Consider the following 22,274-nt stretch of genomic DNA (forward strand, 5'->3'; position numbering starts at 1 on the left):
TGAATTTCATCTTAACTAAACCATATAACAATAATAAGATTAAAATAGACTTCACCCGTTACAACGCACGGGCACTTTTTCTAGTCAATAAAAAACTAAAAATTCATATTTTTTTTTTCACGAGCAGTTCCTTAATAGCCACATGTGAATTGATTTTCACGGACTACTGTAAAATCCATATGTACAAAACCATTTCTACATAACCTAAATCACAGGCAGTTCGCCCACCCGTATGTGAAAAATCCTTTTTGACGCTTGGAAAAATGATTTTCATAGTAGTTGCAGGACTTGACAAATCTTTCTTCCTTCAATAAAATCTCTTTGCTATCTTAAGAAAAGATCTAAATGCATAAATCATTATCTCAGTTTCAAAATATTTATATGTTAACACAATGGGCTGCTGCCACTCTCTTTATAAACTTGATTATATAATAAAGCATGAAGATAACACAAGTGTATTCAAATCAAGCATTACGGCCAAAAGTTATCCTTATTGCACCTGTGAAGGAAAACTCCCATAAAAAGCTTTAAGTTTACAAGTCATATTATTGAAAAGGATACAAGAGAGAGACCAAATGCATGCATTAACCCTAATTAAGAAAGGCTGGTTCACTAAAGTTGTCTAAAAGAGGAAGTAATTCCGAGATAGTGGTACTGTGGGTGTTGGTTGACATCTCAAAACCTCTCCATCAGCAGTAACCGTGTAGGTTTCAGGATCGACATCAATTTTCGGAAGTGCATCGTTTAGCTTCATATTCAGCTTTGTCAAACCACGAACGCGACCTACAGCTTCCACCCTCTTTCCCAGCTTGTACTGCACTGCAACGCCAGCTTCTTTAGCAGCCTGCCATTAATTGTTGAACTGAGAAATCAGTAGATGTCGTTGGTCAATGACAGATATCAATATCGGAAAGATAAATCCAGGTTGTATTCGGTGTGACGGTGAGTCCATTGATATCTATAACACATGTCCAACACTGTGGAGCTAAGCCCTAGGCCCACATGTTAGTGACACACCATGCCATATTTAAAAAGTTTTTAATTTTCCGCTATTGTTTTTATGTACAACGGATTTCTGGGTTGTGCTGGGCAGCTATACAAATGTATACTGATATGTTAGTGAAGCATTATGCCTACTTACAAATTATACATCCATTCTTTTCTAGATGATGTTTAAAACATCAGTAAAATCTGACACAAATTGTGAAATGTTTGATCAATTCTTTTCTAATCATAAATTCATAAAAACTATTAAAATATAACTAAATCAAAGATTTTCTATGACAAATCTACTAATGTCATTTTCACATATCAAAATTTTGATATTTTTGAATTTGTTAGTTGTTTTAGATCATTTCTCTCCTTGAAAAGGTGGGGAGCAATAGTTAGCCCAGGAGGTCAGGATTATCCAAAATTATTGTTAAACCATGTGCACCGAACTGTTATTATGGTATTAATAAACATTTTGAATTTGCCTCATTTTTTATACAAAATTTATACCAACAAAACGTTTAGCGCAACACTGTATTTTTGCATCTTATACTTCTTTGCTTGTTAGTACTTTACTTCCTGTGCATCTATTTTCCAGTAGAACAGACAAAAAAAAAAAGTCAACTAACCTTGCTCACAAATGCTATAGAGTTGGCACTTCCAGCCCCTCCAAATGCACCAAACATAGGTCGCATCATAACCTGCATCATGAACAGATGAAAAGTAATAATTGTGAACTATAAGATTTTCACCTACAGGAGTTTATGCAAAAAGCAAGGGACAAATAGAGAAGCTACGCGGGACTCAATCTACAAGTTACGGTTTCTATGTATATCCATGGGTAGTTTACATTTTATAGGCCCACATAGTTTTGCAAAACAAGTTGAAACTATCACTTGAGATTTAGTGTGAGCATGTAAGGTAGTACATCATACAAGCTCTCATGGAAAATTAATATGTGAATGAATTTTCAAAATATATAAAAGTAGGCTCTGGACAATTAAGTGAGAAAAAAGAGTGTCAATCCAGTAAAAACGAGGAATACAAAAGGCAAGTATATCATGCAAAGTCAGATGCTATTTCAACTTGATTTATGGGTGGGCACACAACTCTTTTGAACTCAAAGAATGGCTAAAATATTGAAAAGCTGCCTCTTGGATACTAAAAGATACGCTGTTTAAGGTTTGAGTGTTATTCAATTTTATCACACTAAATCTATTTGCATGTAGGCCAAATAGATTCTAACAGAACTACATAAGTACAATAAGGGCCTATTTGGCACAGCTCCACCTCCACCTCCACCTTTCCTGGAGCTGGAGCTCAGCCAAACAGTTTCAGCTCCACCTAAAATGGGAGCAGAGCTGAGTAGAGTGCTCTCATAAAATGAACTAGTGAGGTAGAGCTAGGTTTCCACAACTCCAATCCAGACCCAACTCCTGTAGCTAAATTTTGGAGTTGGAGCTCTACCAAACAGGCTCTTAACTATTTCAACTCAACTCATCTCAAGAAGAAGTTCCGTACCGGTTCAGGTGTTGGAATGCTAGCATTTGGATCACCCATATTAGCGCATGCAATAGCACCACCCTTTATAACCATTTCTGGTTTTGCTCCAAAGAAAGAAGGTTTCCAAATAACAAGGTCAGCTAATTTTCCCACCTGAAAAAAAAAACAAAAAAATTATGAATAGAAAAACTAAAGAGAAGTATGATCAGTTAGCAAGTTTTTCCCTTTCAGTTAAGAAAATCCAGTAGGAAATGTATAGTCAACCAATACTGTTGATGCATCTGTAAGGAATATATATAACTACAAAAGGCATATTTATTGAACTGGAAAAGAACACATCACAATAGATTGTAACCATGTCAACCGTAACCTGTCAAGCAGAAATTACAGGTGGTACTGTGATGCGTGACTAGTTCCCGCTTTCCAGCATATTTGTATATCTTTATTTAGTTACATTAATTGGTTGGATGCAGGAAAATAAACAAGTTTCCAGACACTCCACACTGCCCTATAAGACCATCTTCTTGTGGCTTTTACCCTATAATGAAGCACATAGTAAATGGCCCCAACATAGAACATCTCAATAAGTGATGTTTTGACGGTTGACATTAATACATATTTCTGAAAAAGTGTTTAGGTAAAACTGAATTACCTGCACTGCAGAAATTTAGCATCAAGCATATTTAAGAAATAACAGAATCTCACTTTGTTAACTTCAACTTACATCAAAATTATTAAACAAAACATGCATTTTACTGTTCTTTGCTACATGAAACAAAATAATCTAATGTTTCCTGTAACATTCAAAATATGGCATAGGTCCCCAACAGTGGTAGGAAGCAAATATTTGGGATTGCAAGAAGCATACCTCAACAGAGCCAACAAAATCAGAAAAGCCATTCACTATAGCAGGATTTATGGTGTATTTAGCTATGTATCTTCTTATCCGGAAATTGTCATTGTCCTCTGCAGCATCGGGGGAACTGGATATAGGTAATCTACCTCTCTGTCTCTTCATCTTATTTGCAGTTTGCCATGTCCGAGTAATCACCTAAAAATTATGTCCCGAAATAAATGTAGGATTGAAACACATTACTGGTTAGTGAAGCTGATGCCTCAAGGTCTCAAATCAAGAGGAATAAAATAAAAAATCTCCATTAGCCATGTTTATTTTTTTTGTTGAGATTGAACAAACCAAAATAAGCTAATCCTGTTTTCGAGTGAGTAAGTTACAAGCTATGACGATGCAGAACTGCATATTTTCAAATTTCCTGGTTGAAGTACAAACGAATCATGATCAATAGTTCAATACTATGCTAAGAAGGTGCTATGAACTGGTTATATGGACATGTCTATCAAAGGTGCAAGAGGACTCCTACAGCCAGCTGGAGATAAGCCCCACGTTTTCAGTATTAATTTTGCTGTGCTCGTGATTCCTATTATTATACTTATTTCCTAGTTTACCTCGCACTTACAAGGTACCCTGACATTATTAGGGAAATTGATGAATAATCTCTAAAAATGGATTTTATCAAATCCAAATCAGTCAAGTAGATCTGGGCATAAGGCCTTATGTGTTTTGATCTCTCTCTTCTTCCTCCTCTGATGCCATATTAGAATGATAAGATGTACTAAAGGGAAGGCACTTCATGAGAAAGATGACACCATATATTCAGGAGATTTCCTTATTTCTTTCTCTTATTGCTTCATCTGAATTATGCAGTGTCAAAACTAGAATTCGGCAATATGAAAAGGGGGTAGCGCACAAGAAGTAAAGTGGATGGGTTATGAGACAAGGGTTTAGACAGGTTCAGGTCTTCTCGATGAGAAGTAATACCCTACTCCTGCTTGGGGATTGTATCCGCTGATTTTAGTATTGATCTGACGATCTGAGTTGTGGTTGTGCCCTCAAAGGGGCACCTGCCCTCCTTATATAGTCGGAGGTGGCAGGTTTACAAGATAGAGGTTTAATTCCTTACTGTTTAAATCTCCATATCTACTTTACAATCTTACCAAACAAAGACTACCGGCCGTTTCCTTGATACACAAGTAAACGTAACACCCGAGTCCTAATTCTTTACATATTCTACTTATATGATCTATCCACTATAACCAGTCAGATAGTCCAGCCGTGTGGGTATATGGTACCCATAATCTCCACATGCATCAACCTTATTTTATATAAATTTATTTTCTTGTTGCTTGATCTGAATTATGCATCAACCCTATTTATAGAAAGAACAGTCCCTCACAATATGATTTAAAGTAAAAACAGAAACCAAGAGAAAACTTATCTCTAGACCAATTTATTTATTTAGCCAATTTTGATATTATTCGTAATGGGCAAGGGCACTAGACCAAGTTATTTATTTATCCAGTTTGGATCTTATATGTAATGGGTAAGGGCTTTAAAAAACTATTCATCTATGTTGCTACCCTGCAGACATATTTTCAGTCCATTAATAGCCAATGGAACACCATGGGAAACAGCAGTTACAGCTGTTAATATGCGATGGCAGGGACCAGCATTAGTAGCAACAATATTTACCTATCAACTTATATATCAGACTGAATGCTAGTTCACCTCTATTCATGAATACATAAGTGTGGAATTTAGAATTTAGCAAATGCCTATCAAGTTTCTTTCTGTCCCAAGCAAAGTTTTCCCTGTTGTACACCTTCTCCCCTATGCTGGTGGTGTCTCCTTTCAATGGTGTTCATAATACAAATGACTCTCTCCATCCCAAAATATAGTAACTTCTAGCTGATAACAACAGTGGTAGTGTTGTTATACTTTGGGTCAGAGGTAGTGTTGTTGTAGTACCATGTATCTGAGGCCTGACATGTACCATCTAGTTTGCACGATACTACATCATTAGCCAATATGGTGGCTATAGTGAACGTAAAATGGACAATTATTATGTGAACTATCTTAATCAAAGTCAAAACAGAGGAAAATATTATGCTACCAAAGAAATTTTTAGATCTGCAATAAATAGCTAGATGTATCAGAAATTCGATATAAGTAGATGATATTACAAGTATCCACAAAACACATAGTGAAAGTCTGTACTATGTCAATCAACTGTGAGTTTTTCATGATGCATGGCATGAGATAACATTGAGCTGTTGACTACTTAGAATGATGGTAACCATAATCTGTCAACAAAGGTGCAAGCTATAGAAACATACATGTCAAAATTTTCACCATGAAATACAAAATTAGGATAAGAATGTAACAGACCTCTCCAATGCGCCCCATAGCCTGCGAATCGGATGATATGATACTGATTGCTCCCATGTCATGCAAGATATCCTCAGCAGCTATTGTTTCAGCTCGAATTCTAGACTCGGCAAATGCTACATCTTCTGGGATATTTCTATCGAGGTGATGGCAGACCATCTGGAGTGGAGCAAGCACAAATTATTGTTATATTTTAAGAAAATAAGCATCGGCAAGATGAGAAGTTTACCAGCATATCAAGGTGCTCATCTACAGTGTTCAAAGTAAATGGCCGAGTTGGATTTGTTGAAGAGGGTAACACATTTTTCACTCCACATACTTTGATAATGTCTGGAGCATGACCACCACCTGCTCCTTCACTGTTTACAAGGCAGTAAATTATAACTTAGTCAGTCCCATTTACAGTATCATAAACGAATATCCACAATATAACAATAGAAGGGTCTGTATAACACAAAAAAGAGATTATCTATATAAAACTGCATTTATGACCAGAAAATATTCAGCTATTTTTTGACAATGTTTAACATTTTGAATTTTTTTCCTGTAGTTTAGAGAGTTGTAACTGTAGGCTGGTGTACACAATCGCATTCCTATGAAAGTTTATCTAGGATATCTAAGTGATTGCATCCACCCTAAACATCTTAAACTTCACCATGCTCATAACCTCGTTGCTTTGACAACAAGGAATGTGCACAAACGTTAAGGATGGTTATGAAGCCAAGAGAAAGAGAGGAGAAAATAAAATGCCATCTCCACTAAAAAACATATGCGAAACAGGAAAGAGAACAGTTAGTTAGGCACTCGTAAATGCAAGTGACAGGAGTTCTAATAAACGGGGGCAAAGAAGGTAAACAAGCAATCAATTGACATGCATGGCTTGTATTTTAGAAGGTGAACAGCTCTCCCTTAAGTGGAAAATGAAAATTTACTTTAATAAAAAATTACAGTACATAGAAGTTTGCAAGTAAAAATTCTGTGGATTGCATACCTATGATATGTATGTATTGTCCTATCTTTAAATGCGGCAATTGTATGCTCCACACAGCCTGACTCATTTAAGGTGTCTGTGTGGATATTTACCTGTCCAAATTAGATGATAATCACTATTAAGGACACAAGGTAATGCATGACAATATAATACTAGAAGATAGTTTACCTGGATATCAAAAGCTTCTGCGACAGATAAACAGTTATCTATCGCAGCTGGGGTGCTTCCCCAATCTTCATGCAACTTCAAGCCCATTGCTCCTGCCTTAATGATCTCAGCCAATCCATCAGGTTTTGTAGTATTTCCCTGCACAATTTCACACAGTAAACAAAAAAACATGAATTACTTTCCATAGTAATGCCAAGATTAGGGTGCATTATGAAATTGGGACAAGCTCCAGACTTCCAGCCTCTTCAAAAACATATTTTGTTTTTTATCTTCCCAATTACACAATAATTGGATAAAGAGTTAAAGACACCGGTGTTTTCTATTAGATATCATAAAATAACTTGGACGAGGTGCCAACTATGAAGGCTTGTGTTCTTAACCTGTACTCCAGCCATAAAATTATTTACATATTTGACCTTTCACAACTAAAAGACCTGATCTAAACCTGCAGATGATTTAGTACATTGGAAAATATTGAATTACCTGTAATTGATGTTAATGAGTCATGACATACTATAAACTTTATACCTTGCCTGTGAATCCCATATTGATTGGTAATTCATCAGTGGACTGTAGCATTAGTTTCATGTGAGATGGTGAAGGGGTGCAAGTTGTGGCACAAGTTCCATGTGCTGGTCCAGTTCCACCTCCCACCAATGTTGTGATGCCTATAAGTAAATGTGGAAGTAATGAAATACTTTAGCAGTCAAACTTCTCATGATTTATATCCAACGAATCCAAATCAAATGGTACAAAAATATATAATTCAACAGGATCCATTTTCTCAAAGTACAAAAATACATGAAAAGGAGTTAATTTTACAAAACCCCATCTTTTGCAATTTTTGCAACAAAACTATAGGATTTTTAGCACAAAGTTAAAAAAACCATAGGTACAACACTAGCGCATCTATTTTACTCCATTTTCCAAAACAATTTTCTCAAATACAAGGGGCACTTCCTCACAAAAAATACAGGGGGTGCCTTGAAAAGAGATTGCAAAATCTGGGGGTTTGTATTATCCTTCCCGCAAAACATCTGGATTTGTCAAAAGTTCTACATGGAAAAAATCTACCTAGTGTGGATGTTTTAAAAAAAGATGTACTTCCAACAATATATTTGGAAAAAGATAGAACAAAAGTGACGATATGTATGTAATAACCAACCATTAAGTGTTTATGCAGAATGCAAGATATGTGTGAAATAGCTGGTGACAATGTCAGCACCCTCTATTTAGGGATGCAGCCAAATTGTCGAGATAATCCAAAGATATGTAATTGCTTAAGTCTCATATGTAGCAACTAGTAAGGAGCCTAACCACTTGCAATTGCCTCTTCTGCCAACTGAGGGCATATGAAGTGAACATGGCAATCAATTCCACCAGCAGTAACAATCATGCCTTCAGCAGCAATAACTTCAGTATTAACCTGCAATTGCGTATGGCATAAATCTGTTCTTCTGTAAATCACGAGAAACAAATGAAAGAAATAAAGTAGTTACCCCCACAATCATCTCTTCATTAACACCATCCATGTCCATGACATCAGGGTTTCCAGCCTTCCCAATAGCAACGATAAGTCCACCATTTATACCAATGTCAGCTTTGTATATTCCTGTATAGTCAATCACAACAGCATTTGTTACAACTGTGTCCAGGCAATCTGAGGCTGGATACCCTGCCGACTGTCCCATTCCATCACGTAGAACCTTTCCGCCTCCAAATATGCACTCATCACCATAGATGGCATAGTCCTTTTCAATCTCCGCAAAAAGGTCAGTGTCACCAAGTCTAATCTTGTCACCAGTTGTAGGCCCATACATGCTTGCATATTTCTCATGATCAACACTGTAGTCATGTGTGCCATCACCAATAATACCTTCACTGAAACAGAACTTGGAAATGTAAATAACTAGACTGGAATAAATATGGCATGTTAAATTTTTTTTTATTTATTGGCATTAGCAAAGTCAAAAGGAAGCAACCTTGAATCTGGATAATCTTCATGCCCAAAACCATTTGCAATAACCTTTTCCATTACCTCATTAAGCTGAGATCTGTTGACAGCACCATCAGCAATTCCATTTCCACCCCTGATCACTTTACGACCACCAATGCTTACAAGTGTAACCGTTTTTGCATCCCCTGGCTGTAACAGAAAAGATATCATATTCCCGTGGATCATGGAAAGGATGTGCAAAATATTTGTGAGACTAGGTAGGGTCCAAGGATTTGTGCTAAAAGACGAATTAGATTACTCAGCACCTCAAAACGGACAGCTGTGCCAGCTGGTATGTTCAGTCTCATGCCATAAGCTCTTTGTCTATCAAAAACAAGGTATGGATTGGCCTCTATGAAGTGGTAATGACTCCCAATCTGCAGATTACAAAACAAAATGGAAGTTCTGTCATAAGGTGTAGCAACAAAGTAAATAAATTAACAGAAACATGGGAGTTAATCTTACACAAAAAAAAAAAAAAAACTGTGTGAATGCGGAGTCTCGTAATTGAAATTACTCCCTCCATCCCATTTTGATCATCCTCTAAGATTTTTGAGGTCTTCTCAAAATGATCATCATCTAACAAGTATCTTTTAGTTTATTTGTGCAAAGAATAAATGTGCATCACTGAATGTGTTGCATGCAACTAACAAAGGTTAATTTCTATTAGTGCAATGTCATGTAATATTTAAAACAGGAGCAATACACGGGACATGAAGCGATGAAGCACCTTAACCAATGGGGATTAATTTGAGAATGATGAATATTTTGGTGCCCTTGGTCTTGGTGCAATTTTCTTAGGGTATAATCAAACTGGGATGGAGGGAGTATTATACTACAGCTAGGGATACAATTAAACACAACATTTAGTATTCAAAATGCATCCAAAAGAGCATTTGAATCATAGCTACAGAAAAATCAATGTTTTTGAAATGGCCAAATTGGTTGGGGTACTAAGGACAAACTTAGCATCCAGAATTGATAGAGAAGAAAATGGTGAGATAACCTAGGTCCAATAGGAATCGAATCCAGGCCGACAAATCACTCCTGGTAACTCCCTGCTAGCTGAGCTAGCCGCCGTTCTCGCAAAATCAATGTGAAAGGGAGCAAAAATGCAACTTTAGTCTCCAAACAGGCAAGACTATTTATGCATGCTCAAGGAAGGAGATTGAATACGCTAGATAATTAAAATAAGAGCAGATAGCCTTTTGCCTTTATGATGATGTCAGAAAACGATGCAGCGACTGAGAATTGCAATTTTTGGCAGTCACCTAACTGCCTAACTCCATAGCTTGTGCCCCACCTAATTTATTATCTAGACCTTGGCTCAGGCCTAGGATTTTAACTGGAAGCATCAAGAATCCAACTTCAAAAAAGAATAAAAATATTTTAATGGGGAAAAAAATTCAAAATTGTGAGCATCTAAGCCCCATTTCAGGTATTGGTTTAGGCGATTGATGACAATTCGATCACCCCAGTTAATAGCATTTGTTGAGTATATAAGAAATTGGTTCTCATGGCACATGTGCAAAGCATCAAGCACAAAGTTATATACTTATATGTGATGTTGAAAGGATTGCACAAAGATCAAGAATACTGTTGACCTCCAAATGTCCAAGTGACCATATGTGCCTTGAGCAACACTCTTGTGAGATTGCTCCAATGAGAACTAGTCTCCAATCCTTTCGAAAAACATTGTCTTTCTTCATTTGCTATGTCTATCACTATTTACATCGATGCACTTTATATTCTGCATTTCATTTCCTAGAATTTCTATTGTAGTGAGAATTGATCAAGGGTAAATTTGGGAGGTTGGATAGTCATACTTAGTAGCCCTACTGTCACATAGGTTTGTTAAAATTATATAATTTATTTTTTGGAAGAGAAAATCAGACTTCGGTTTGTTGCACTAGAAGAAGATTTTCCAGGCCCAGCCTGAGGGTTAAGCAGGCCTGTTCAACTTAACATGGTGCAACAGCTAATAGCTACCTTAAGAACTGATATAAGTAGGAATTTTCATATAGGTAATAGCAATACTGCAATGCTTATAGGCTGCTAGTTCACGATAGTATCATGCTACAGGTGGAAGAAGTGCAAATACAATCAAGATGAGTGGTGATGTTAAACAAACAATAACAATGGGGTTGCAACATGGACAAAAACTCAGTCTCAAGGGAAAAACCTCCCCCGAGGTATTGTGACTAAGAAGCACCGGAAACCAGGGGCCCAGAAAGATCACGAAAGCTGGTCCCCCCCCCCCCCCTAAACGTGCAGCTGCCCCACCCCTATGGATTGGGCCTTAACCCGTGCTTTAAGGCCCATGCGCCATACCTGAGGGCTCACCCTCCATAGGTCGATTCTTAATCTTAACCTATGTTGTTTGGGAACTAGTGAGTGACCTTTTTTGGTGCGATACCAAGATTTGAACCCTGGTCAGCAGCTTCCCACTAGAAGTCATTTAACACCATGCTACAAGCACATTCGCCTTTGGAAATAATTTAGAAAATCAGTTGCGGGGCTTGTGGCTAAGCTCCATCTTTGGAAATTTAATTAAACAAATATTATCTAACAAACCCTGCCCTAATGGGCTTGATTGAGTCCTTTTGGACTCTTTCCCTTCTTCTTAATATAATGATGTGCAGTTCCTTTTTGACAAAGTTGAAATAAAAGGAAGTATTTTATAGATTTGCACTCTGACCCAAAAAAAATCCACAAGCGCTCACCTGAATAGGTCTGTCTGCCTTGTTAACAACCTTCAGAGTTAAAGCCCTGCGATGAAGATTGAGGACTATGTGACCAGAGCAAAAACGTACTTCGCCAGGAAAGTCGTCCACACCAACCGAAGAAAACTTTTCAAGTGAAGGTACTGCAAATGATGTTATCATTTTAACTCATTACTAACTTATCTTGGGTACCTCAGCAGATTTTTGTTGAACAGGAAGATCACCACAATTTCATAAATTCGTTATTTTAAAAGTACCACAAACAAAACCTTCTGTAAGTGAAACAAGTATGCTGATCAGAATTGACAACCTGGGAGGAAAGAACCATGCAGTGCTAGCTCCAAATTTCCATCATCAGAAGAAATAGGATCATGTACAGTAATTAGTTTTGTTCCATCCATAAATGTTCCTTCAACCTAGAAAAAGTGTAATATGAGGGGCCTGTTCACTTTGATGCCAAAAAAAACCTTACCAAAATTTCTTATATAGTTACCAAAATTTGGCAGCAAATTAAATGTAGCCACTTTTTTGGCAACTTTACCAAAACTTGGTAAGGTTGAAAATGGCATCAAAGTGAACAGGCCCGAGATATAGGAATGGACGAAAGTGATAATATAGTATGAGCAAAGAAATAACCTGTACAGTTTCTAAAAGGTGTGGAACAGCTGGAAGAACTTGCCTCCTGATAGGCAAGGAAAAGTGGAACTAAATCAATCTTTATGTCAAAAGGGAGACAGGCAATTGATTTTACTGAAAGTGGATAAATTAATAAACCACGAGGACCCTATTTTTTTCATATTACAAGGAAAATGTGAACAATTTTCAGACAGCTTATGCACTTCATTGGAACTTAGCAGGCATTTCACTGGATCCAGCTTTCCAGCAGTGTACATTTCTCATATGAGCTAGACAGTTCCAAAACTGTATTGCACTTGTGGGATAAGGATGGCGCAAGAAATTGATTTTTTTTAATCGGAGGCCAAAAACAGTTATTAAGTCTGTATAGAAACAAACCTTCCCAGCAGTTGTTTTCCTAAGTCCATCAAGTCTGTCACAGTTCTGTCTCCATCACGAACAAACTCAAGAATCTGTGTCCGGAAGCAGAGAAATGATTAATTCCATCATGGTACTTGAAATTGTTAATAAACATAATGTACAAAATGGTCTTCATGCCCAATAAAATAACAGTACTCCCTCCATTGGTATATACATATTTCAAAAGGTCAGCCTTTGTAGATTTTGGCTAATAATTAGTCAAACTACATGTACTTGTAGTTTTATAATATGTTAGTTTTGTAGCTGTTAAGAATGCATTTTATAGAAATCAATGGTTAAAGTTTAATATTGAAGGGCTATTTCTAAGGTAAATATGTCCTATAAAAATCAATGGATGTAATACTTGTTAGTAGGGACTCAAAACACACGTAGCAGAAAGACCGTGAACCCAGAGCAATACTAGCAGCTTACCAGTAACAGAGCATACATACATAGCAGAAAGGGAAATGTCTTTATATTGCTTTCGAAGCCAACTACAAACCATATGCTACTACAATCAGAATAAATAAGAATAGGCATGAAGAAGGAACACATGAAGCAATGCATGAAGAAGGGATTTTGCAGAGCACATCAACGTCTCTCTCTTGCCATAAGAATAGGCATAGGTAGTGCAAAATGCAGAGGACAAATAAATATGCACACTAAGTCTCCTTCCTCCTCTCGGGCAAGCTTTAGGAACACAAGCGCAGTCGCCGGTGGGGACGAGAGCACCGCCACGTACCTGGGCGGCGATGAGCGCGACGGCCTCCGTGTAGTTGAGGCGGAGCCCCCGTGCGAGGCGCTTCTGGGCCAAAAACCCTGCATTGTGCAGCGCCAGCTTCTCCGCCTCCCTTTGTACCAGCTTCATCCTAGCCGCCGCCGCCGCCAAACCAGATTAGAGAACAGAAAAAACGAAGAGTAATCGAAGAATCGGTAACCCTCGCGGGGAGGGTTAGGTTGATCTCTCTCGTGATGACTGAAAGAGGAGCTGAGGAGGTGAATTCGCTGGTTACCTGTTGCTGTGGTCGCCGATGGGGATTGCGAATTCTGGGGGAGAAATTCGATAAATGTAAGTGGCGTTCGCTGGACGAACGCTGGGAGAAAACTCTTCACGTTTCTGTAATTATATATAGACCCTTACGAACAGTATTTGAAGAGGAAAAATCGCGAATAGGGACCTTGATGTAAAAAGTGTTAAGAATAGAGGGTTTTTCCGAAAAATGACGCCCACTAAGTCCCTAACCAAACCCTATCCGCCGCCGCCCCCTTCTCCCTCTCGTCTCTCCCTCACCCTCTTCCTCACCATCTCCCGCTCGCGCCACCGCCGCCGCGGGCGCGTCCACCTGCGCCGCCGCGGCCCCGTCCACCTCCGCCGCCGCCGCCTTCCCCTTGCTCCGTCGCCATCGTCGTCCCCGTCGGCTCGCGCCGCGCTTCTGCCTCCGCCTCCGCCTCCCCTTCGCGGCACCGCCACCTCCGCCACCACCACCGCCGTCGCCGTCGCTGAGCAACGCCACTTCCGCCTTTTCGCCTCGCTCCGCCGTCGCCGAGCACCGCCGTCCCCCGCTGCCGTCGCCATCACGGAGCACCGCCGCCGCGTGCGGATCCGACCTCCATGCAGTCGGTGTGAGGGCTTGACCAGGCCGACAGGCCCTCACATCCGCCGCCGCCTCCTCTTACTCCCCCATCTCTGGGCCTCTGGCCGCCATCGCACAATCCGTCTGTGCACGTGAACACGTCTTCACTCTTCTCGGTCTAGCTTCCCCCGCTGCCGCGCCGTCGGGCATCCTCTGGTCGCCGCCGTCTCTTCCTTCCCATGGAGCAGATCCACGGTGCAAGGCGTCCTTCGGCCAATCTGTTGCCTCCCTTCCCCGCAACAGATGTGGAAGGGGCCCTTACTTTCAAAGGTTGAATTTATCGTATGAATACTGAACATCATCATGCAGCTGCTTGGAATACTCAAGAACCTCCTCCATCACAGCAAAAAGGTTGTGACATTTTCTTTGTGCCATTTCTTCAATTAGGTACACATGTTCAGTATTCATAAGATAAATTGTGCATATTGTCTTATGTTGTATGACATTTTCTAACTGTTTAAAATTCTGGTTCGTCTTTGCCAAGTTATCAGGGCTCTATGCTCCTGTAAGCATGTAGTAGTCCTAGAACAAAATGGAAGCAACACTGCCAGTGGCTTATGTGAGCATGTGTTGATTCCTGGATGGCCAGCCTCTTGCTCGAGCTGCTGTAGTCCCAGGCTATCCAGGGAGGAGATGTTAGCAGCCAAGCTCAAGGAAATCATTATCGCACCGCTTTCTCGAGGTTTCATTCTTTTGCATAGTGATCTTTGTTGGCAGAGAAAAAACATGTTACATGACATTGTTACTGTGTTTACAAAAGGTGAGAGAAGAGGGTTTGAGGAAGAAAAATGAATTATCATTTCTTATTGGTTATAGGTTAGTACAAGAAAACATTTTGGGCAATCTATTGTGGATAATAGTAAAGGGAGAGTTTATCTAACCAACTTACCATTATTATTCAGCAATATAGCATAGCAATAGCTTCAGCTCACTAAATCTGAAATTTTCATTAATCAATTATTTGTCAGCTCGACATCATCAGTGATAGAGCTATAGATGTTAGCAGCTATAGATGCAACATCTGGTGGGATATTCGATAATCTTATTTGACAGTTGAACATCTGGTGAGATACTTGGTAGAGCTATAGATGCAGAAGCTAGAAAACATGGCGGCTTCATGAGAACATTTAGGTAGAGTGTAGCTGTTGCAGAACAATTGCAGGACACTGGGATATGAGATGCTAATATCAACTCAATTTTGGAATTCCCTTCTATTCAGGGGTTGCGTATATAGCACTCTTCTGACTTACATTGTACCCCTTCTTGATAATACTCTAGGAGTTAATTTATTTTCACTGGTTTTACACAGGTATTTCATAGCTGTTCATAAGTGCCTTGGTCTATACTCAGAGAATGGTCAGTATTGCACTAATGTTGACCGATTATGCACATTGTATATCTCACTTAAAAAAGAATATGGTTGGTCATCTGCTGTTAAGGTAAACTACCTCAAACTGTTTTTATTTTTTCTTTGTTCCTTCATGTTAAATTGTTGAGCTCTCCGGGCACACAACAGTATCTTGATATATGTGGTATTTATTTATTCTATATTGCAATACTAATTTGCTGAATCCCAAGTTGTCTATCCATATATATGGTGAGTGGGGCATGCACTGTAGAAGCTGTGGATCTAAAATTGTCTCTAATTGCAACAGCGCATGCCCCTTGATTTCCTGGGAGGAGAGAAATTTCAGGAGGCAGCAGATAATTATGTCAGACCCCTATTAACCAAGGTAAATTCAGCAGCTCTTGGGAGGTACTTTAAGTTTCTATTTAAGGAGTCTCATTTATGGTTACCATTTGTTTTTCTTAGTGTATACCTTATACCCTTTTTCAATTTTTCAGGCAGCATAATGTTTCTCTTTGTTGCAATTGATTAACATGTCTCATATTTTGTAGGGAGTACCATCACTATTTTCTGATCTTAGCCCATTGTATGAGCAACCTGGCAAGGTAATAGCAGTTATGCTTCTCAAAATCATTTTTTGTACTTCTTTTTCTCTGTTGTAGCATGATCTTTCAGATTGCCCTACATAATGTTTATTTTTTATACCTATAGCCATATTGATTACTTCAGATTTGACATGGAAAAATGTGAAATATTTAAAAGAACTCAGATTCAGTCAGAACTATTGTGTAAGCATGCATAGAAAGCTACCCTAAATAGACTTGATGCCCATTTGTCAAGTACAGCCTACATGTGAAGTAATCTAATACAAGCAGTTATAAATTAAGTATATATAAATCGAACCTCAGAAAGCCTATGAATAAGATAGCTGAGATTTCTTATAAAATGGTAACTTCCTTTCCTGTTGCCTCTTCCTGTTAATGTACATACTGTGAATGGGAAGCCTATGTTGCCATGCTGATACCAACTACAGGTTTGGAGCCTCAATGTAAAACATGTCTATAGTTTCTTTGGTTTAGATAGTAGACTGATTTCGTGTTGTACAGAAACAATAAACATGGAATAGGCCCATATTATGTCTGCAATCATCTTAATCTGCTAGATGATATTATCAGGTATATTCCTCCCTTCTTGCTGATTTCTTCGTGAAAAACTCCAATAGGGCTGTATTTGAAATCGAACTAAAGTGGTACAGGATAGAGGCTAAACAAGGGAAACTAAATTATAAGGATTCTGATGAGTTGCTTGAATTTTTTCAGAAACGTAGCATTCTGACTGGTTGTCACTTCTTATTCCGGGAACTAGAAGATGCAGTCCAGTTATGAATTCAATCATTTTCAGTTATGGCTTCGATTCTTAACAAGGTCACCCACCTGATGGCTGCTATTCAAAACCATTTGCAAAGCCTGTTGTCAAGGTAAAGCCGTAAAGGTTAGTTTAAACATGGTAAACAACGAGATGCCTCATGGATCTTTCTACAAGATAGACCGCACATGTTTAGGGAATCACGTAAACTTATCCCTTAGCAGGGTAATGGACGGTCCCAGCTAGGGTTTTTTAGGGCAGGTAGATGCGGCCGCCGCGGCGGAGGTGGACGCGACCACGGCAACGGCAATGACCACGCCAGCGTGAGGCGAATGCGCGGACCAGCGGCGCGTGGCCTCAGTGCTAGGGAAAACAGAGGGTAGGAGAAGGATGATATCAAGAACGGGGCAGCAACGCGTAGGATTGGGAGACGAGGCGTTCCTGAGCACCGTTGCTGTGTCAGCAGATCTGTCCGCGCGGATCCATCGTTTTATTTTCCTTAGAGCCACAATACCCATAGCAGCACGGCCAAAATCAGTAGTCAACCCTAATAGATCGCTTCTTTAGCTATCTCTGCAATACCTCTCTTTTCTTTTCTCACTTACAGATCCACCATTCTCGGATCAGAGCTATAGATGAGAACCCTACCTCATAGTCTCTGATGTTAACGCAACTATAGTTTGTTATTCTTCTTTTTCCTCTTTTGTATTCTTGCCTTTTAATTTACGGGTAAATTACAACTTTTGCTTTTTATGGCACAGGATGTAAAACAACTTCTATTCTCGGGCCTTGGAATCGCTGCGCGCACGTCTTTCTCTACCAGGTGATGTACCCATATATCTATATTTTTATATGGAATCAGCTGTACATTTTTTCGGTCCCTTTGTGTTTCCTAGCTAATTTCCTAAATTGTGCATATACAGTTAGATACACTCTTCCTTTCTTTTGAGCTTTCATGGAACCAAGTTTGAGAAGGCTAGAAAGTTATTTGATTTCAAAATGATCCATGCAAACTTCTAATTTTATACCAATGGTACAGCAGTAACAATAATTGATGTGGCCTTGCTCACACACAGAAGCTATATTAGTCCACTTTGAAGTACAGTTTATAGCCCTCAGCCTACTTTTAGATCATGTGTTCCATTTTAGGTGGATAGAGTTGCATGGATGCTCATGGATCCATGCAACACTATAGTTTCCACTCCATCAGCATTTGGGAATACCTTCTGCACCTGCACTGCTGGTATTATACCATCACAGTGGTAAATACTAAATGTTGCCATATCTCTTTAGGAATAGAAAACAGTTCCGAATACAAAAAAATTCCATATTTCTTTAAAAGGCAATATTAAATGCTGTATTTATTGTGCACCATTATTTGCTCCTCTTTATTGTGTAATTTTATTCTTACCATTATCATCTTGTTATATTCTTACTATATCTTATTAGAGCACTAGAAACCACTCTTTTATCGTCTTATCATATAGCTTACTATCTTACGTTGTACATATTTTGCTTTCACCAAAAACAATTGGTTTTTATATTCACCTACAGTAATACCACCTCTGATTTTAGATCTGTCTCCATTCTAAAAGAGCAAAGCTTTGTTCAACCACTGACATACAAACAACCTATATTCCAGCTTCTCTATGATGGCTCGAACATCTGCTATGCTGAGATTCACCCAGTTAGATGAAGAAGATTTTGTAAGTACACACAAATACCTTCCAAGCCTGCATCAACGTAATATCCTATCTGTTACTAATGGGGGAATTTTTTATAGGCTCTCCCACCTGAGATTGTAGCCAGCTGCAATGGATACCATGGAAAATATTTAACCTTGGTCACACGCCATAACAAACCAGTGAATGTTAGGCTCGAAAAAATAGGCCAGTCATTCTATATCTGCAAAGGTTGGAAAAAATTTGTTGAGCTTACTGGCTTACGCGTTGGACAATGTATTAGATTCAGTGTTTCTTCTCCATCAACACTTGATCTCCTCGTACTTGACAAGCATGGAGTTCCCAAGCTTCCCATGCCTGCTTCATCAGAAGAACACCTCAGGTTCAAAGCAAAAAGGTCTATACACCAAAACAGCAAAGGTATTCGTATCACACAAACACCTTTCATCAGAAATAATATGATTGTAATCTCGAACCAGTTAGCTAGGAACTCATCTATTCCATTAGTTACACCATACTCCGTATCATTTAGGATAACACTTTACTTACTAGCGTGCTCCATATTTCTATTTCAGGCCATTCATCCAGTCATGGTCCAGAGTCATCGTCTCCTATCAATCACAGGATCAACAAATCAGGTCAACTCACTATCCATGTCTTTACTTTCAATTACGCTCCTCTTTTAATCCTAACGAAATTTCGGTTCGTGCGAATAACATGACGCCACGCAACAACGCTATCTTTTAATCGTACAGATCAACCTATCATACCACTTCTGCAGTTCTATACCTGTCTATGCATGTATGCTCCGCCTTTGATTCCATCAGATGGCTATCTTTCCATCTGTGTAATGCTCTAGGCACCTTAGCTGATCTTCATCATGTGGATCAATAAACAAATTTGCGTTTATTATAACACCGATCATCAGCCTATGTTATTGTTCTTACTTTGAACCACACTGCTCCACAACTGATCCACTCGCATTAATTTTGGTCCTATCTTCAGGACCTAAGCACACTACCGCCTAAAATATATTTACCTTCTTATTTTAGCGCTGATGCATCTATTCTCACTCCATGTTAAGATACACCATACAAGAAATACCAGAGGCACTTCTACAAATCGAACCATTCCACATTGTCATTTTCTATAGTATTAATAGCTGGTTTCTTTCATACGCATTGAAAATGCTTATAGAATACTTTCTTGCAGCGAACACCAAACCCAAGTTTGCAGATGATATCGAAGCGCAGATACTGGGAGCCCTTCAACCAGCATGATCCTTCACAGATCGACAGACCATTGTTGCAACCTAAAAAACGGATGGACAAATTTCGCCCTCAACAATGGCATAAAGCTCCACACAGTATGCATTTTCCATTTTTAAGACTACCCATTGAGGAGCAACCGTCGATATCTTCTGAATATGCTATCAATGTAGTCTGATCTCATGCTTTTGTTAGCGGCAAAGCTCGGTGTCTCCATACAGTCTGCTGTTTATGTAATATACTGCCCATGTTATAATCGTTACCCCTGTGCACTATAGACACGCTGTGGGCACTGCACTTATCACTCTATTATGGCACTTCCATATGTAGCTACTGATGCAGACACCGATTAACCTCCATGCCTATGTATGCACTATTCACTGCCTTATCTGTAGAGTCCCGGTATCCTTCCCTCGATGCTTATTACCTTTTTGGGATCATTAGCTATACATACTGTCCTGTATTTACTGCCTTTGCCTCTTTAAAATGGTTGGTTATGCCTGTGCACATCCTTGCTGCTTCGCCCAGGGTCCCCAGGCGGCGCGCCATTGGCGCGCTTAACCCTCTAGTAATAAATAATGAGGGGAGAAAGCTAAAGAAGTCACCGCCGCTGGATTGTGGGGCGATTGGGGAGCAGTTGTTCAATGTTCATCAGCTTACAATTTGGCTGGATTGAATCTATCGTCATCCCGGGTGTCACTGTTGGTGATATGGCCTAGAGGCATCATGACATACAGTGGGGGACAGTCAACCCCCGATCAAGTGGTATGTCTTCATCTCCTGGTGAATGGCGCTCAAGTTCCTCTCGTTGAGGCTTGGGTGAAATCATCAGGAGAATGGATACCCTTGATATACCTCCAGGTGAATGGTGCTCTACTTCCTCTCGATGGGACTTGGGTGAAATCACCAGGAGAATGGATACCCTTGATTTGTAGAAGAGAGAGATCCAATATAACCTCGCGGAACACAGCACAGACGCAAGAATGGCAACAGATTATTGATGCTCAGTTCACCAACATCAACAACATGATGTAGCAACAACACGATGACCTGCAAGCATACTTCCGCTTTTAAGGGTTCAATCGTTACCAAGGACCTTGGGTGAAAGCCAAGCTTGGGGAGAGACATCTCTCCCCCTACTGAGGTAACTTGTATCACATTACATATTTTCCTTTCTAATTGTATATTTGCTTTCCAATTGCATTTTATAAACCTAAAAACAACATAAAAATTTGCAAAATAGAAAATACCAAAAAGATAAGATAGGTTTTGTCATGCTAGGTAAGACAAGCTAGTTCTCTTTGTTGAAATGATGAATAGTTGTTCTGTTTTATATCTCTTATATATGGGTTCATAGGTAAGTGATATCTCAAAGGTTAAATATAAGTAGCCAACAATTATCTGGGAAGCTGAGGTAAATGAGCTGCATTTGCTAATCTGAGTCTAAGTTGTTGCGACATATGAGATAGTAAATAAGAGTTGCTATGATTCTAGTTCTAGTTTGACTTGAATTTCGGATGCTTTGTTTTTCAAAATGATAAACTTGAAAGTTCCTCATTTGATATAAATTCCTACCAGAGCCAAAAATGTGCCATCATGATTGAACCGTATATATTTTGGTTACTTGCCATTCCATTGAACTTTGTCAAATTCTTGTAACTTGTGTAGATACTTCTCATGTTCTGCGATCAAGATCATACACTCATATATATGCACATCCTAAACTCCTACACTGGAAGCAATTATTCATTTCATTTTCATACTACCACCAAAATAAATTATCCATGCTTTTATGTGCTTTCTTCTCCTAAAAAGAAAAGTTCTTTTTGAAAAGAAAAAACAAGAAAAAAAAAGGAGGGAAAGGCATAGTTATGAAAAAAAATATAATAATAAAGTTATGCTCTCACAAGCATGAGCATGATATTGAAAATTTAGCCATGCCCTCTCATTATTAATAAAAGAAGGATTTTTGGCAGAAGAAAGTAAGCACAAAGGATAAGCATTTTCTTTATCTTTCTTCATATTCCATTTCCACCATATATCACACACACTTTGCACGTTCTTGATCTTGAGTATGTTTAGTCATCTACTTTAGTCTGAGTTTTTGACTTAGTAGTAAATGTGAATGCAAGTATGCTATGTTTGATCGCTACCAAGCTCCACATATCAAACCCTAGAGTAGGAATCAAAAAGGCAAAAATGGTGAGGAATTCATATTGATACACTTGGAGAGACTGAGTGAATCATATGAGGAACTTGGATTTCTTTTGCAAAATCATTTGAAAACTTTCGGAATAAAAGTTGAAAAAAGACTGGGTGATTAGTGC

General features: G+C 38.9%; 2 protein-coding genes across 14 annotated transcripts in view; one reads left to right on the forward strand and one right to left on the reverse strand.

Annotated features, from left to right (window-relative positions):
• Positions 1-330: 330 nt before the first annotated feature.
• LOC127758342 (urease) lies at positions 331-13,770 on the reverse strand. The gene is made up of 19 exons (XM_052283896.1): positions 13,664-13,770; positions 13,393-13,519; positions 12,630-12,703; positions 12,252-12,297; positions 11,926-12,031; positions 11,616-11,758; positions 9,159-9,269; positions 8,879-9,042; positions 8,396-8,777; positions 8,214-8,322; positions 7,425-7,564; positions 6,897-7,034; positions 6,729-6,820; positions 5,967-6,096; positions 5,738-5,896; positions 3,362-3,544; positions 2,512-2,646; positions 1,620-1,691; positions 331-844 (listed from the first exon to the last, which is right to left on the reverse strand). Exons 2-19 carry the CDS (start codon positions 13,516-13,518, stop codon positions 623-625), a joined length of 2,532 nt encoding a protein of 843 aa, XP_052139856.1. The 5' UTR covers position 13,519; positions 13,664-13,770; the 3' UTR covers positions 331-622.
• A 134-nt stretch (positions 13,771-13,904) lies between these two features.
• Positions 13,905-22,274, forward strand: part of LOC127758344 (B3 domain-containing protein Os10g0323000-like) — a 37,343-nt gene continuing 28,973 nt past the window's right edge. The window contains exons 1-10 of one of the 13 annotated variants that reach the window (XM_052283905.1): positions 13,905-14,966; positions 15,594-15,723; positions 15,940-16,017; positions 16,184-16,237; positions 16,739-16,807; positions 16,952-17,109; positions 17,759-17,820; positions 18,640-18,703; positions 18,781-19,099; positions 19,255-19,876. In XM_052283905.1, coding sequence (XP_052139865.1) covers positions 18,647-18,703; positions 18,781-19,099; positions 19,255-19,400 — 522 coding nt within the window. In that variant the 5' untranslated portion in view covers positions 13,905-14,966; positions 15,594-15,723; positions 15,940-16,017; ... (3 more) ...; positions 17,759-17,820; positions 18,640-18,646 and the 3' untranslated portion in view covers positions 19,401-19,876. The other 12 variants (XM_052283903.1, XM_052283902.1, XM_052283900.1 and 9 more) reach the window with 12 other exon arrangements.

Source organism: Oryza glaberrima, unplaced genomic scaffold, assembly GCF_000147395.1.
Source record: "Oryza glaberrima unplaced genomic scaffold, OglaRS2 ChrUN-Ctg38, whole genome shotgun sequence".
Taxonomy (NCBI): Eukaryota; Viridiplantae; Streptophyta; class Magnoliopsida; order Poales; family Poaceae; genus Oryza; species Oryza glaberrima.

Coding starts and splice junctions, on each gene's coding strand:
- LOC127758342 (XM_052283896.1), bottom strand. CDS start 13,518: ATGAAGCTGGTACAAAGGGAGGCGGAGAAGCTGGCGCTGCACAATGCA. Junction 6,821..6,896: donor CAGAAGCTTTTGATATCCAG/GTAAACTATCTT, acceptor TAATTTGGACAG/GTAAATATCCACACAGACAC. Junction 1,692..2,511: donor GCATTCCAACACCTGAACCG/GTACGGAACTTC, acceptor TTCATGATGCAG/GTTATGATGCGACCTATGTT.